Source organism: Natator depressus, chromosome 17 (genome assembly GCF_965152275.1).
Source record: "Natator depressus isolate rNatDep1 chromosome 17, rNatDep2.hap1, whole genome shotgun sequence".
Taxonomy (NCBI): domain Eukaryota; kingdom Metazoa; phylum Chordata; order Testudines; family Cheloniidae; genus Natator; species Natator depressus.
In genome coordinates, this window is record NC_134250.1 from 5120610 (window position 1) to 5137080 (window position 16471).

Consider the following 16471-nt stretch of genomic DNA (forward strand, 5'->3'; position numbering starts at 1 on the left):
TCTTGCAATAATCTTTTAAGTATGATTTTGTTTTAGATGGGGTTTTATAGTGCTGGTTACTAAACATCCCTAGTGCTTTCCATAAGAATAGGGGTTCTCAGGCACACTCAGTCAATTTACTTCAGTCACTTGTTTTACACCAGTTGAATCACAAGCAATTGGCTGTTTCCAGGCTAGCCACCCTCTGTTGAATTACCCGGTGTCCATATGAGGGCTGCATTAAACCCAGTGATGTGCAGGTGACTGGCATATTTATTCAAAATATTCTCAATCATCTACATTTCTGTGCAGGTGCTACCCCTTCCATCCCACGTAGGTGGAAAGGGTAGCACCTGTGGCTGCCTGTGACAGTGGGGTGGGGGTAGGAGTGTGGAATGTAGGGATGCCCCTAGGCAGAGGTTAAAGGGCTGGGGGGTGAAAAGTTATAAAGCTTGACACAAATGCTTGTATGCTGGGGGGGGGGGGGGGGGGAGAGTTGATAAAACTTGACAAATGCTTGTATGCTGGGTGGGGGAAAGAGTTGATTCAAAGCTATGCTCTTGCCTAAACCACTGGAGAAAGCAGGAGGGGGTTTGAGGTTCCCCTCAGATGCTGGGGGAGGAAGTCTAGAGGTGCACCCCCTGCTGAGGTAAAATGGGGGCAAGCCCCTCACCTGTGGGGGATGGGAGGGGGAATTCCTTCCATGGCATAAGGTTCCCTGATGTTGGGTGGCAGGGTTTAATCTCGTTATGGGAAAGAAAGAAGTCTAAATACTCTGATGAAGGGAGGAAGTAAAGGAGAAATTAATTTGTCCTTGGGGGAAGAGCCCTCCCAGGGAAGACAGAGCTTGGGGAGTTAACCCCATGTGCGTGATAGAGGGATACAATCTGTGGGAAGGTGTTTAATCCACCTCCTGGGATTGTGCGGGGGGGGGGAGGGGGTCCACGCAGGTGTGTGGTTAATTTCCCTCCTCTGTGAGTATGGCAGGGAATGATCTCAGGGAAGGTGAGACCCTGCCGGGGAACCCTTCCCGGGTGTATATGGCAGGGGGAGGGGTTAATCCCCCCTCGGAGTGGGGGGGGACATTAGTCCCCTGGGGCCTAGAAGTGGGGGGGAATGAGCCCTCAGGTGTTAGAACTGAGTCAGTTTCCCTCAAGGGAGGGCCGAGCCCCCTTCTCGCGCGTGCGGCTGCGCGCCTGCGCTCTCCGTTCCCTCGCTCGGGTTGACCGGCGGGAGAGGCTGCGGTTGCGCGGGGTGGGGCGGGCTTGTGCGCGGCTGCCGGAGGCCGGCCGGCTCGGGGGGAGCGGGCAGGATGGCCGGCGTCGCCCTGTGTCTGGTCTCTACGCTGGGCGGTTACCTCCTCACCTCGGCGCTGCTGCTCAAGTGCCCGGGACTGCTGCACCGGCCCAAGCGGCAGCGCTTCCGCTGCCGGCACATCTCCCACCGCGGCGGTGAGACCCGGCACCGGGGCCCGCGCGACTCCTGCGGGAGCGGGGTCGTTTCCCGCCGTAACCGTGAGGGGTCTGGGGTCACCTCTCGTCTTAAGGCTTGGGGGAGGGGGCACCGTGAAGGGCAGGGAGGCGAGGGGTTACCCCTCTCCCCGGCTTTCCCCCATTCCTCCCCGGCAAGATGGTGGGGGATTCACCTCAAACCCCTTTCGCCAGGGCCCGGTCCTTGTTCTTGCGGGAGTCGGGGGCAGCAGCCCCCAGCCGCGCTGCGCCGCAAAGGGCTGGTCATTCCCGACGCGGCCGCGGTATGTGTGTGACGCTGATCTGCCTGTTACCTGGGCGGCTTGGCTCTGCTGGGCTGGTAATAGCCGACACTGGGTGTTCTGGCTGCCTGCAACGCAGCGATTTCCGTTCGCACTGAGTGTGTCTCTCCCCCCATCTTCTCCCCGGCACCCCATTTTTATCCCCCCCCCGCCCAACTGTCCTTGGTTTCAGGGCTGAACAAATTCTCCAACTCCAAACAAATCTCACATGGAGCCCCCTGGCTTTCCGTGGAATCCACATTTTGGTGGTTTCTACCCCATATTCAAAGTGGGCCCAGATTCACTATAATTTTTTTCTCACACACACAAACAAAAGTGTGCTCTAGTGGTGAGAGCAGGGTATTGGGAGTCAGACTTCTGGGTCCTATTAAAATAACGAAAACATTTTCTAAAACCTAACTTTTACAAAATCTACGTTTCTGATTAGTGATTGACCTAAGTAATTTTGCACATAGTGTGTTTTCTAGGGTATGTTAGCATATAACCAGCCTATTGATTTACCTTCTCCATAGTTGCACCAATCAGCAGCTTTAAAAGTTAATTCTTATTCAATAGGATGGTTATCTGTTAGGCACTTCTATGCAAACAATCTTGAACCGAATGAAGGACAGTGTATATGCTGTGTAGTACAACTAGGGCAGCAATACTAACCTCAGGGTACTGAAACAGCTAGTTCACCATGTAAGACTGATACTGTGAGAAGTGTGTTGGATGTATATATAACATAGTAAAAAAGAAAAGGAGTACTTGTGGCACCTTAGAGACTAACATTTATTTGAGCATAAGCTTTCGTGAGCTACAGCTCACTTCATCGGATGCATACAGTGGAATGCATTCAGCTTATGCTCAAATAAATTCGTTAGTCTTTAAGGTGCCACAAGTACTCCTTTTCTTTTTGCGGATACAGACTAACACGGCTGCTACTCTGAAACCTCTATAACATAGTGTTTGCTAAATAAAACTTCTTCAATCTACTGCTTTGGATATATTGTCAGGACCTTGCTGTGTTACCCCTATGAAATTCAGAAATCAAGATATCTCTTAACCTGTCTGAGTTTCTCTTTGTACTGAGATGGCGGATCAAACTCTAACCCTTCTATCTCAGTTTACAGCACCTGCATAGAAGTCCTCATCCATTATTTGTAGATAATCTTCCATTGGTCTAAATTTTGAAATGGTAAATCTGAAAGATCAGTAACCTGAGCCCTGATATTCTATGCTAGAATCCATGCAGGCTGTGCAGATTGAGTTGCAGCCTGTTTTGAAAGCATTGCGTACCAGTCACACTCATTGCAAATAGGCTTCCACTTCGTATGTTTTTAATTGATAATGAATTACATTTTCTTGTGGTCATTGGGGGTTTGTACCGAGACTATTATATGTACAAAGTTGAGGGAGGAGAGCCTTCTTATTTCATATGTGTTTTTGTAGAGTTCTGTCCTCTTATAACTCATCTGCTGCTCTGTCCATGGCTCTCGTCTGCCCCACATTGATGTTCTCTGAAGTAGAATGTGAAATGAAACTCTCTAGATGTGGCCACGTTGGCTCAGTGCCAAGTATGCCAGGGAAGGAGGTCTGCAATTGTTTGTACCTTTGGCTATATATCTGACATACCAAGTAAGAAATAAATCACTGTGGAGAGGTACCTAAACATATAATATGTCAGAACACACGTTGTAAACCCAGCCTTTGCGTTTCGAAGGAAGGAAGATGATTCATTGCAGTAGTTAATTTTCTTATTTCAGTTCCTCTGTCACAAGTTAGTTCGTGGAAATTGTGTTGCAGAACTAGGGCTCCTTTTTCAAAACATTACAACAGACATTTCCAGGGAATCTGACAGGGTGGATTTGATTTAAATCACTAGTAAGAAAGACTCGATTTAGTCATGGATTTCTACATAAAAGTGCATTCTTTTTGGTTGCTATAACCTTGATACATATTCTTCACAACTCAGAGATAGATGTAGGTTTCATTTTTAGAAGGTACACACTATACATTTTTTAAGTGATTTATTTTGAAAACTTTTCAGATTAGTTTTACAGCTATATCAGAAAATGAATATTATTTGGTTATTTCATTTACCAAAGTCATTGAGAGGTGAACTATCTCCAGTTCAACAGGTTAATCATCAATATTTGGAGGATTTTCTTGCCATGCTGCATTAGGAGGAGAACATCACCAGACAGATATTTAAATTGTTTTATTTAACTAAAACAACAATGTTATGTATTCCGCATTTTTTTTCTTCAACAGCAAACATATAATATTTTAACAAAATAAGCATATGAATTTTTGATTTTAAACATTCAAGTTTTTTAAAATCAGGTTTGTTTTTGTTAATTGTTTTTAACTAAAATAGTTACATGAAATATTTAAAAAAAAAACACCACAAAAATTAAATCGACTATGGCAGCCAAGTCAACATAAGAAATTTAAAATATTGGCTTCTGCAGCTAACTCAGTCATCTTCATCTTCATTTTCCTGTTTGTTCATAATCTGGAAAAGAAGAACAAGCTTTCTTGCTTTTTCAGGTCCCAAACGATTTCTCAGTTTCGAATGAATTAGTCCAAAGGAAGAAAATATTCTTTCTACACTGACAGAAGCAGCTGCTGTTATTAAAAGTGAGATTATCACTTAAACAGTTTTTGAATCCAAGTACTTAAGTGACTTCCAGCAGTTCACTGGTGTGACTTTCTTTAAAATATCATCAGCAAACGTATGTTTCTCGAATGGCTCTTATTCCCAAACTGCGTCTCTTTTACGGCCTGCTGCCATTATAGGCTTTCCCTTCTAGTGAGAGAATGGTATGGTAGATCTCAAATCAATGAAGGCTACACTCAGAAAGACCTCAAGACTTCTGGAATATGCTGCTCAAACAGTTTCACTTTTGTTTCTACTGCCTGTCCCTCCCTTCTCACAGTTATCTCCAGACTTTTTCTCCTTGTCCAGATTTATTCCACCCCCAACAATCTTCTATTCCAGGGGTTGAGGTCTGTTATTTCTCACCTCTATATATTATTTATTTTAAAGCATTTTTGCTGTTAACAAGCGTGTTATCTCTGGAGACACAAATCCACAGTTTGAGAACTGCAAAACTAAGTATCTCTAATGATATATTCTAGACTGAGCATTGAGTCCCATTGGGTAGATAGAAAGCTTATGCTCAAATAAATTGGTTAGTCTCTAAGGTGCCACAAGTACTCCTTTTCTTTTTGCGAATACAGACTAACACGGCTGCTACTCTGAAACCTAAATAATCTATACAGAAACCACTAGAACCCCATAAGATTGGGTCCCTAATCCATGAACCATTGGAACTCATTTACAAAACTTTTCATAAACATATGAATATATTGTCTCATACTATAGAATTAGAATTTATAATCCCTGTTCCATGATAAGATGTCTTTGAGCTATAATGTATCTTAATTAAAACTATTTTTAGATAGGTTTTTTCCTCAAAAAGCATTTTATCCAAAAAATCTGATTTAAATAAAAAAAAATAGTTTAAAAAAAAATCATTGATTTTTATCCACCCTGGAATCTGAAAGATGACATGGTAATTCTATAGAAAGGACTTAATTAGTCCTCTGGTACTCTCCCAGATTTTCTCCCTACAAATTCAAAAAGCTTTGTCTCAACCATTAACTGTAGCCTTTTATATTTCTGAGATTGGGCACTTAGCACAAGAGAAAATTGTTGATCTGATGAGGAACATAAAAATACAGCAGGTAGGTTTTAAACATTTTCCCTGGTGTTAGCTGTGTAATTTATCATTAGTCCTAAATTTCTTAGGTAATATTGAAAAACAAAATGGTTAAATGAGTACTTGAACAATTACCCGTATTAGTTAATGAGTGAGATGAATCCTTTAGTTGAAAGACTGCAGGACAAATATTTTGTAAGGGTAAAATTTCTTTTGACTCTGCTAAAGGTAACTTTTAAAAAAAAAAAAAAAACAGTGATTTTTGTTAGGGTGTTTAGTGGCTGGAGTCAGTGATTAAGCTTATTTTTTTTCTGAGAACTACTGGTACAGACCACTTGGTAACTATGTGTGTCCTAGATGTCACACAGGACTTTCTTCTCATTAAACTGTACATGCTTGCACTGGGTAATATAACCTGTCAGCGTGGTCTTAAATTTCATTCTTACATTCATGAGATGCACACATTTTTTAATCTTCCTTCTGCTGTCTAAGTTCTTGCACCATGTCCTTTACTTTGGCCTTTGAGTACCTTTGTCTTGCTTGCTTACCATATTATAAGGCTTGGAGTATAAATGTATCTTAAAAAGAAATTCAAACAAAATAGATAATACCAGGAGGGTCTAGGCAACAGTTTGAATTTTCTATCCATCATGACTTTTCTGTGTAGCCTGCTTCCATGCTTGAAACTTTAGGAGGAATCGTCTCCTGAGCTGACATCTGACTCCTGTTTCTGCTGTGGAAAATTCCTGGTCACTTCATATATTCATAGATACTAAGATCAGAAGGGACCATTATGATCTTCTAGTCTAACCTCCTGCACAATGCAGGCCACAGAATTTCACACACCCATTCCGGCGAAAAACCTCTCACCTTCAGATATGTTGCCAGAGTGCAACTCCCGTTTTTCTTGCTGATTTTGTTCGTTGCTAATGGGTTTGTTTAATCCCATTTAGACTGTTTGTAATATTCTCTTTTCTCACTGCATAACCAGCTGAAGTCAGCTGGTAAAAACCCCTATTCTAGGAATCTGGCTAGCAGCAGGCCAGGCAATAAAACTCCAGTTCTAGCTCAGCTACCTCCTTTGGCTGTCGGATTCTGTGTTCACTCCACTGCCTTTGGAATCTTCAACCAACTTTCTGTTCTGGCTGCTCTTTAAACTATTCTTTCTGCTCCCCCAAAACACCCACAAGCATGACTGTCTTGCCGATCTATTTGTCTCACTGCTACCTGTGCCATGTGGCCGGCCACACCCATCATTTAAATCCTGATTTGTGGACTTCCATGCTGCTACTGAAGATTAACTTGATTTTTGCGTTTGTTTTTTCTTCACATTTTGGACTTATGGACTGTGTTACTACAATGAAGTCAAAGTTTAAGATAGTTTAAGCTTCTTGTCCTCATCACTAAGGCGCTATGTGGCTTTGCCTTATCTAAGGAATTGAGTTAAGCTACATTGATATAAGCCATGTTTCAATTAAATTAAATGTGTTCACACACAGTCTTGCTGTAGTATAACTAAATCAGTTTAAAATCGTACATTTAAATTAAACTGGTGCAACTTTGAATGTAGGCAAGACTTTAGATTCTAAACCCCCTTTTATTACTTCTCTTCTGAGTCTCTTGAATTAGCTCTGTGTACATTTTCTGAACAACTCTGCTATAAAAGGTTTAGAAAACCTAACCTGTGAGGAAAGGTTAAAAACCTGGGCATGTTATGTTCTTGAGAAAAGAAGACTGATGGGGAACTTGACAACAGTCTTCAAATATGTTAAGGGCTATTTTAAAGAGGACTATGATAAATTGTTCTCCCTGTCCACTGAAGGTAGGAAAAGACATAATTGGCTTTGTCTTTAGCAAGGGAGATTTAGATTAGGTATTAGGAGAAACTTTCCAACTGTAAGGTTAGTTACGCTCTGGAATAGGTTTCCAAGACAGGTGGAATTCCCATCCCTGGAGATTTTTCAGAACAGACGGATAGAGAGACAGCTAAGAAATAAAATAAAAAAAATAAAGCAGTTTGTATCATGCCATCAGTCTCTCATGTTCTATCAGTCTAACCATAGTACACTTTTCAGAGTAGCAGCCGTGTTAGTCTGTATTCGCAAAAAGAAAAGGAGTACTTGTGGCACGTTAGAGACTAACAAATTTATTTGAGCATAAGCTTTCATGAGCTACAGCTCACTTCATCAGATGCATTCAGTGGAAAATACAGTGGGGAGATTTATATACATAGAGAACATGAAACAATGGGTGTTACCATACACACTGTAACCAGAGTGATCACTTAAGGTGAGCTATTACCAGCGGGGGGGGACGACACACCTTTTGTAGTGATAATCAAGGTGGGCCATTTCCAGCAGCTGACAAGAACGTCTGAGGAACAGTGCGGGGTGGGGGGATGAACATGGGGAAATACTTTTACTTTGTGTAATGACCGCTCCACTCCCAGTCTCTATTCAAGCCTAAGTTAATTGTATCCAGTTTGCAAATTAATTCCAATTCAGCAGTCTCTTTGGAGTCTGTTTCTGAAGTTTTTTTGTTGAAGTATTGCCACTTTTAGGTCTGTAATCGAGTGACCAAAGAGATTGAAGTGTTCTCCAACTGGTTTTTGAATGTTATAATTCTTGACGTCTGATTTGTGTCCATGTATTCTTTTACGTAGAGACTGTCCAGTTTGACCAGTGTACATGGCAGAGGGGCATTGCTGGCACCTGCTGGCATATATCACATTGGTAGATGTGCAGGTGAACGAGCCTCTGATATTGTGGCTGATGTCATTAGGCCCTCTGATGGTGTCCCCTGAATAGATATGTGGACACAGTTGGCAATGGGCTTTGTTGCAAGGATAGGTTCCTGGGTAAGTGGTTCTGTTGTGTGGTGTGTGGTTGCTGGTGAGTATTTGTTTCAGGTTGGGGGGCTGTCTGTAAGCAAGGACTGGCCTGTCTCCCAAGATCTGTGAGAGTGATGGGTCGTCCTTCAGGATAGGTTATAGATCCTTGATGATGCGTTGGAGAGGTTTTAGTTGGGGGCTGAAGGGGATGGCTAGTGGCGTTCTGTTCTTTTCTTTGTTGGGCCTGTCCTGTAGTAGGTGACTTCTGGGTACTCTTCTGGCTCTGTCAGTCTGTTTCTTCACTTCAGCAGGTGGGTATTGTAGTTGTAAGAATGCTTGATAGAGATCTTGTAGGTGTTTGTCTCTGTCTGAGGGGTTGGAGCAAATTCAGTTGTATCGTAGAGCTTGGCTGTAGACAATGGATCGTGTGGTGTGATCTGGATGAAAGCTAGAGGCATGTAGGTAAGTATAGCGGTCAGTAGGTTTCCAGTATAGGGTGGTGTTTATGTGGCCATCGCTTATTAGCACCGTAGTGTCCAGGAAGTGGATCTCTTGTGTGGACTGGTCCAGGCTGAGGTTGATGGTGGGATGGAAATTGTTAAAATCATTGTGGAATTCCTCAAGGGCTTCTTTTCCATGGGTCCAGATGATGAAGATGTCATCAATGTAGCGCAAGTAGAGTAGGGGCATTAGGGGACGAGAGCTGAGGAAGCATTGTTCTAAGTCGGCCATAAAAATGTTGGCGTACTGTGGGGCCATGCTGGTACCCATAGCAGTGCCGCTGATTTGAAGGTATACGTTGTCCCCAAATGTGAAATAGTTATGGGTGAGGACAAAGTCACAAAGTTCAGCCACCAGGTTTGCCGTGACATTATTGGGGATACTGTTCCTGACGGCTTGTAGTCCATCTTTGTGTGGAATGTTGGTGTAGAAGGCTTCTACATCCATAGTGGCCAGGATGAAGTTGCCATTCAACCTGTCAGTCTGAGAGTCCCACAGCCAGTGACCTCTGCAGTTAAATTCTATGAACTAGTGGAAATGAGTGGGGCCTTGTCTAAACACAGAAGCTGCACCAGTTAACTTAAAATGGTGTCATGCAGTTTTTGTATCTGGAATCTCACATCAGTTTAAAAGTATTTCAGTTTAACTTGCACCTGTAAATTTACCAAGCTAAATAGATGTAAGCAGAGTCAGGATGAGCTCCACCCTGACATCTGGTGGTGAAGTGTGGCAAGTTGTGGAAAAGAACTTCAGGGGCTGATCTCATTTGCATAGGCACACCCACCCCGCCTAGAATGAGGCCATAGCTGCCCAAATGGTCACTTTGGCTGCTGTGGGATCCCCAGTGTCTCTGTTATTGGGGCAGGAAGAATAAATTGTTATTACCCTGATTATGGGAATCAAGGACAGTGGAACTGTACTTGGCCTTTTGTTATGATGGAGGGAGTCGCCATCAACTAAGTAGCACTCGCTAGGCAAGGGACATGGGTTCCAAAACTCTGTGAATTGAGAGAGGCTGGGGGATAGGTATTGAGAGGCTGGGGACAGGTATTCATACTTGGTGGCATGGGCCCCCTGGTGAGGGCCTTACAGGCTAATTGCACTTCCTCCTCTCTCCACTGTGGAATATCAGAGCTAATTTTGATTCCATTAGGAGTCTAGTTATAGGCTGCTGAGCTGAATTCACTTTGGGCTAATGGTGCACCAGTACTGAGGCTCCCCTACTACAAGCTGAAATCACAAAAGAGCTAAACTTACTAAGAGCTGAAATCACTGAGTGTTGTGTTAAGTAGTGGGGGAGCCTGAAGATATATGGCGGAGCAGTTTGCGGGACGGCGAGCAGAGCGGCTTGTGGAGCGGAGCAGTTTGCGGGACGGCGAGCAGAGCGGCTTGTGGAGTGGAGCAGTTTGTCAGATGCCTAGAGCAGCTCATGGGGCGGCTGGCAGAGCAGAGCCCCATGGAGAGGTGGGGCCATCAGCTTTGGACCATGTAAGGTGCTCCTTAACTCCCCCCCCCAATCTCCACCCAGGTTGGGAGGTAAACCTCTGCAGATAAACTTTCAAACTCTGGGGCTGCCCTGACCAGGGACAGAGACTTTTGGGTCGTTGGACTTTTGGGACTTTGGGTGATTTTGGGTTGCTGGACTCAAGAACCAAAGGGAAAGGACATGCCCCAATTTGCTTGGGGTGGGTTTTTTTGCTCATGGGTTGTGTTATGAATCCTGTTGGTGGTGTTTCCCCAACATAATGCCACATTGTTCCTCTCTGTTATTAAAAGGCTTTTTGCTACACTCAGTCTATGTGCTTGCGAAAGGGGAAGTATTGCCTCTTGGAGGCGCCCAGCGGGGGTGGTATATATTTGTCCCAGGTCACTGGGTGGGGGTCGAGCCGGTTTTGCATTGTGTTATTGGAATGGAACCCCTCGATACTGAACCCGGCCCTTGTTGCTGCCAACTCTGACAGGCAGAAGGGTTACACATATATAAGTTTAAATTGACATGAGTATCCACACGTACGATTGTATGGGTTTATTTTATTCTGATTTAGTTAATCTCTAGTTAAACCATTACAGCTTTGTGGACCAGATTTCGTTACCATTTTGTACCATATTCTTTATGAAGTCTCTTCCACCTCCCCCACCCCTTTGTCACAGCTAAGGGGTAGCAAATATTTGCATAGGTGCCTTCTCCAACAGACATTACTTCCACATACTGACAGGTTTCAGAGTAGCAGCCGTGTTAGTCTGTATTCGCAGAAAGAAAAGGAGTGCTTGTGGCACCTTAGAGACTAACAAATTTATTTGAGCATAAGCTTTCGTGAGCTACAGCTCACTTCATCGGATGCAATGCATCCGATGAAGTGAGCTGTAGCTCACGAAAGCTTATGCTCAATACAGCTCACTTCATCAGATGCAATGCATCCGATGAAGTGAGCTATAGCCCACGAAAGCTTATACTCAAATAAATTTGTTAGTCTCTAAGGTGCAACAAGTACTCCTTTTCTTCTTCCAGATATTGTAGCTCTTGTATGTTTCCAGTTTTTTTTGTATTTTATGGACTATGATCCTTGTTTAAAAACAAGTGTATCTACATGCTAGGCTAATTTCAAAGGCTTGTTCAGCATTAGGGAAGGGTCATCTTAATCTTGCAAATCTCTTTTTAGCTTACTCCTGGCTCAGAGTAAAATAGTTTTGTATATGTGCCCTCTTCCCAGCTGAAACTAATGTCCTTTTCACTACCCCCATGCCAGGCCCCTCTATCTTGGCAAAAATCCTTTTGGATGCTAATTAGGCTTCTATTTATTTTACTCAAATTGATTCAGGGAGTATCCTAAATGTAAAGGTACAGGCTTCTGTTTTCTAATAATTCCAACTTTGTATCAAATATAAATTTTTGGCAGGTAGAATTAAATTTGTCATAATTCTACAGTAACCTTACTCTGGTCATTCAGGGCATTTTGTGGCTGTTTCCTGTCTATTTAGGTCATAAACTGCATGGGGCAGGAATGTAATCTTCCTGTGTTTTGTACAGTCCTAAACATGCTGCACTTAACAAATAATAGCATGAAAGTGGCCAGGCCCTCTTTAAAATTTATAATATTTTAATCTCATCTACAGTATTGCAGAAAATGGAACGTGTCACACAGATGATATAAGACATAAACCACAAGTAGTTAAAAAATTATCATGTCCTGTAGACAAGGAGTTTTCTAACTTTTTCACAGCATGGACCACTTCTTTAGAGAGTGTCACATGGACTATCTTCCGTCCTGTTTACAATAACATAATATCACAGTGTGGCAACTACAGCAACTAGTTAAATGAGAAAGTAATAAGAATTTTTTTTCTGTTTTTAATTTACCTTCTTTTAGTGCGATGATGTATTCTGAAACAAGTAGAATCCAAGACTATGTAACCAAATAGGCCTGTGGACCACCAAGTGCTTTGCTGACTGCAGTTTGCGAACCTCTGATGTGGAGTCATTGCCGAAATTTGTTCATAAAAATAAATAAGTCTTGACTTCTCATTCTGAAGCCATATTCGGTTTTTTTGTGTCTTCCCCATGCAATATCAACATGGAACACATTTAGAGCAAAATTTTTAGTGTCTCTAGTGGAAGCTATAGTAGTGAAGAGGAGTATTTTGAACACTGGCTGGGCTGTATTGTTAGGGAGAGTAGGCTTCAAGAGCATGGTCAGTACACTCTTTCTTTCACAGTGTTCATTCTCCCCCTGTCCCTGAAATAGATCTCCTGTGTGTTCTACTGCTATATCATGGAACCCATTCTCATGAACGAAGATACTCGAGACAAACTTCTCCAGTAGTGGGGTGTTACTATTGGCCTGCCATCTCTTGGGATGATGTTTGTTCAACTCAGTTTCTAAAGGATGCAGTTTGCACCATCTCTGGCTGGAAGCTGAAATTATCTTCTCCACAGCACATACTGCCCTCATTTGAAAGGGCCTTAGGCTAATCTTAAATCCCGCAGCTGGCTTTGTGTTCACATGTTCAATAAGTTTAGCAATGTTTTAGTTAATCTGCAGAATTTGTCAAGAAGTCATACAGGATTCATTATTCTTAGTACTAGCAGTGGGAGTCAACCCAAGTCTCTTGACTGATACCAATCAAAGTTCTCTTGTCTGAAGCAGACTTGTTTTGTGGCAAGTGTCTTATTATAGATAATTGTTTAGTGTCTGGTTCATTTTACCTGTGCTATTGACCTAGCACTTTAATGCAAATTGAAAAATAGTCTGAAGTATGTAGTATTCTAAATGTCTTGTTGGTGATTTGCAGATGGTATATAATGAGGATAAAATGCAGTTTAGGGAGTTCTACAAAACAGCCGTCAGTTGCTTTTTTTGATATAGAGGTTCAGGGCGGGGCACTATGTCTTGGGAGTAGTAGTCTTTGTGGACCACACATCTGTATTCTGTACTCTGTATATTGAGTAGTCTGCTCTACTTTATGCCAGTTATGTGGGGACCTCTGGCAAGTTCCCCGTATGGCCCTTTGGGGAAAGTCTGAGACTCTAATTTATATAATACTCAAGAATAACTTCAGTGCTTTCTGTGTTCAAAGTGCTATACTAACACTAAAGCTTAAAACACTTCTATGAGATTAAGTATTAGCCCCATTTTACAGAATGGAAAGCTGAGGCACAAAGAGGTGACGTGACTTGTTTAAAATGATACGGTCAGTCAGTGTCAGGTAGGATTAGAACTCAGGATTCCTGGCTCTAGATCTGAACTCAGGATTCCTGGCTCATTCCTCCAGACCACATTCCCTCATAAACTGACATTTTTACCCACTGAATTATTTACGTTCAGTGGTATATTTTCCCTCAGGGTATCATAAAAAGATGTCTCTTATGAAATTTGTTCTTGATGTTTTCACAGGTGCTGGAGAGAACCTGGAAAACACAATGGCAGCTTTTCGCCAGTAAGTATAAAAGGAACAAATACCTAAAATAGTTTTATTTAATAATTTTGTCTGTATGCGACTCATTAAAGAATTGTATTTTGCACATAGCAACTGTTTAAGATACAGTATTTCATTTCTATAATAATACTTTACGTTTCTATAACTAACATCTGTCATCCAGGTGCTTTACACACAATAAGTATCATCCTCATTTACAGATGGGGAAACTGAGGCACAGATGTTGCGACTTCCCCATGATCATATGTTAAGACAGTGGCAGTTGGGAACAGAACCCAGGCGAGCTGATTACTATCTCCCTGCTCGAACTATGAAAACATACAGCATGTTTCTTTAATGCTGCCTTTGAAAAGCTACATATTTAGATGCATGAGACTTGTGTTATAAAGATGGCAGTTAGTACTGACGTCAGTGTATTTGAAAATCAGAGTAGCCTGGTGTCAGTTCTTTGCACTGCATTTGGGCCACTATATGGAGATTCATTTTGTTCTTTCAATAAATTACAAAGCTTTTTGCATAGTTTATGTGTTGCACAGATGTCTCTTGAAGAGGTTTACCACAGAGGACAAAGAGGGGAGACCAAAGTGGGCTAGGGGATTCTACTCATGGCATTGTCTGGTGACTTCTGTATTTAAATGAATAGTGTATGGGAGAAAAAGGAAATGTTAAACCTGGTGGTTTTTTCCCTTGGCTTCAGAAATTAAACACAGCAAGTTAGTAAAGTTCTGCATGCATGTCTCTGTGAAAAGCATTCCTGGAACTGAGTGTCTCTCTCTTTTTGGATTAGATCTCTTATTTTAAGACTTCCATTTATTTTCAAATCTCTTCTTAAAACTCTTCTCTCTCTTCCTCTCGTAACTACAGTATCTTTACACCGTTGCTTTCTGTAATTTTTATCATTTGCTGTTACGAGTGGGATATAATTCGAAAGACTCTAGTGTATTTCAAATAACAGTGCACATTCATATGCTAATTAAGACCCTGGACTGGGATTCAGGAGACTTGGGTTCTTTGTTCAATTCCTTGGTGTGGAAGCCTGAGGCAAGTCACTCCTTTTGCTGTACCTCGGTTTCCTCATTGTAAAAGGGGATAATAATCCCTTCTTCACACGATTGTTGAGGCTTAAATTGTTAATGTGTGCAGACTGCTTTGAGATAATTGATGGAAGGTTCATTAGAAGTGCATATTATGGTTTTTTTCATACCTGCTGTGTACCTGGCTTGTATGAAAGTCTCTTACCTGTGGGTTTTTAAACTGAGTTGATATTGGGAAGTCTTTTCTAAAGCCTCTCAAACTACAGCCTTCGAAAATAGTGAATTACAACAAAGTACTCAGCAGTATTCCAGAAAAAAACAAATCCAACATTCCTCACAGTCACCTAAGAGTAGAGAGGCGGAAATGTCTTTTTTTTTTTTAAACTTTATTTGTATTTAACAGCTTCATCACAGTTAGTACATTTTCTTCCAGAGTATGCAGCAGTGCCAATGTTCCTAACCAAACAGCGCTATTGAAAAGCGCCACAGGGCTTCTAATCTCCTTAGCATAGCGGGTGTTTTTTGTTGTTGTTTTTTTAAACTGCCTCTTTTTTTTTTTTCTTCAACTCTGCTAACACACACTCCTCAAAGCAAGCTGTTACCAATTCTCAGCTTTCTCTTAAAACCTATGTAGTAGGTTGTCTTAAATCTGTCATTTTGACTATTTGTTTTAACTTTAGATAAAGTTTTCTTAACTTAAATACAACTAGCTGGGGCAAAATTTTGCATGTTTCCTCATCTGCATTTAAGTGTATTTATATATCAATAATGTGTGTTGCATAATTCTTACCTGGTTAACTTGATTTTACCATTTTAAGTTCCTACAATGCTCAGAGGTGTACAGGGTCGTGGTTCCTGCCCTAAGGAATACAGTAAGAGTAAAATAGTACTTTGAGGTATTGTTTGAATTCATTACTATCAGTCCCTGTCAGATTCACAGTTAATATCAGTTAGATTGTAAGCTCTTCAGACCAAGGACCACATTTTTCTTATTTGTAATTCAAAGCACCCAACATATTTGTGGACGCTGTAAAATATATATATATATATAATATAAATCATATAAAAACATATATATATAAGCACGCACACTGATTTTAGGTTTAAAATTATTTCTAAACACAGCGTGATTTAAAAAAAAATCTTTCAAATTATGTTGGGACGTTGCATGCAAGGTGCTATAAGAATCACAATAGAAGTCTTAATTGCATCTAGAATACAAAATTAACCTTAGCATCATGTCCCTGGGATTTTGGCAGGAGTCAGATAAAGAAGCTATCAAGAGATTGCCACGTCTTTTCACTGGGTTTTAGTTTCTTCTTCTAAAACTATATTGTTGATGTGAGATAGTTCATTAGCGAGTTCGCTGGGCTTCAGGAAATAAAAGAGAGCTTTGTCAGTCTGGTGTTTATAAACTACAGGCATTGCCAAATGGGAATGCATCTTTAAGCCTTCTGTTCTGATATCTTTCACTACTTGGAACAAGTGGGGGCTTTACGAAAACAAACAGCTGTATTTTTGTGAGTTTATCCCTAAACCTAAAAAAGTCTTGCTTGGTCGGGGTTTTATCGTTAGGTTGTGAATGAGTCTGTTTGACATCTCAGGTACTGAAGTGGATGTCCAGCAATACCAAGAATACTTTGTATTTTTGAGTCAGGGAATGTCTTGTCTTTTTTAGGGCAATGTGAGTTTGAGAAGTTCTGACTGTGCTGTA

At 41.6% G+C, this 16471-nt stretch overlaps 1 protein-coding gene across 5 annotated transcripts in view; it reads left to right on the top strand.

Moving 5' to 3' along the window:
* The first annotated feature begins 1220 nt into the window (after window positions 1-1220).
* GDPD1 (glycerophosphodiester phosphodiesterase domain containing 1) overlaps window positions 1221-16471 on the top strand; it is a 46269-nt gene continuing 31018 nt past the window's right edge. For all 5 annotated transcript variants that reach the window (XR_012642199.1, XM_074974368.1, XM_074974369.1 and 2 more), the window contains exons 1-2: window positions 1221-1430; window positions 13681-13723. Coding sequence is in view for 4 of the 5 variants with exons in the window: in XM_074974368.1 (XP_074830469.1) it covers window positions 1292-1430; window positions 13681-13723 (182 nt within the window). In the remaining variant the exon portion in view is untranslated. The remainder of the gene's footprint in view (window positions 1431-13680; window positions 13724-16471) is intronic.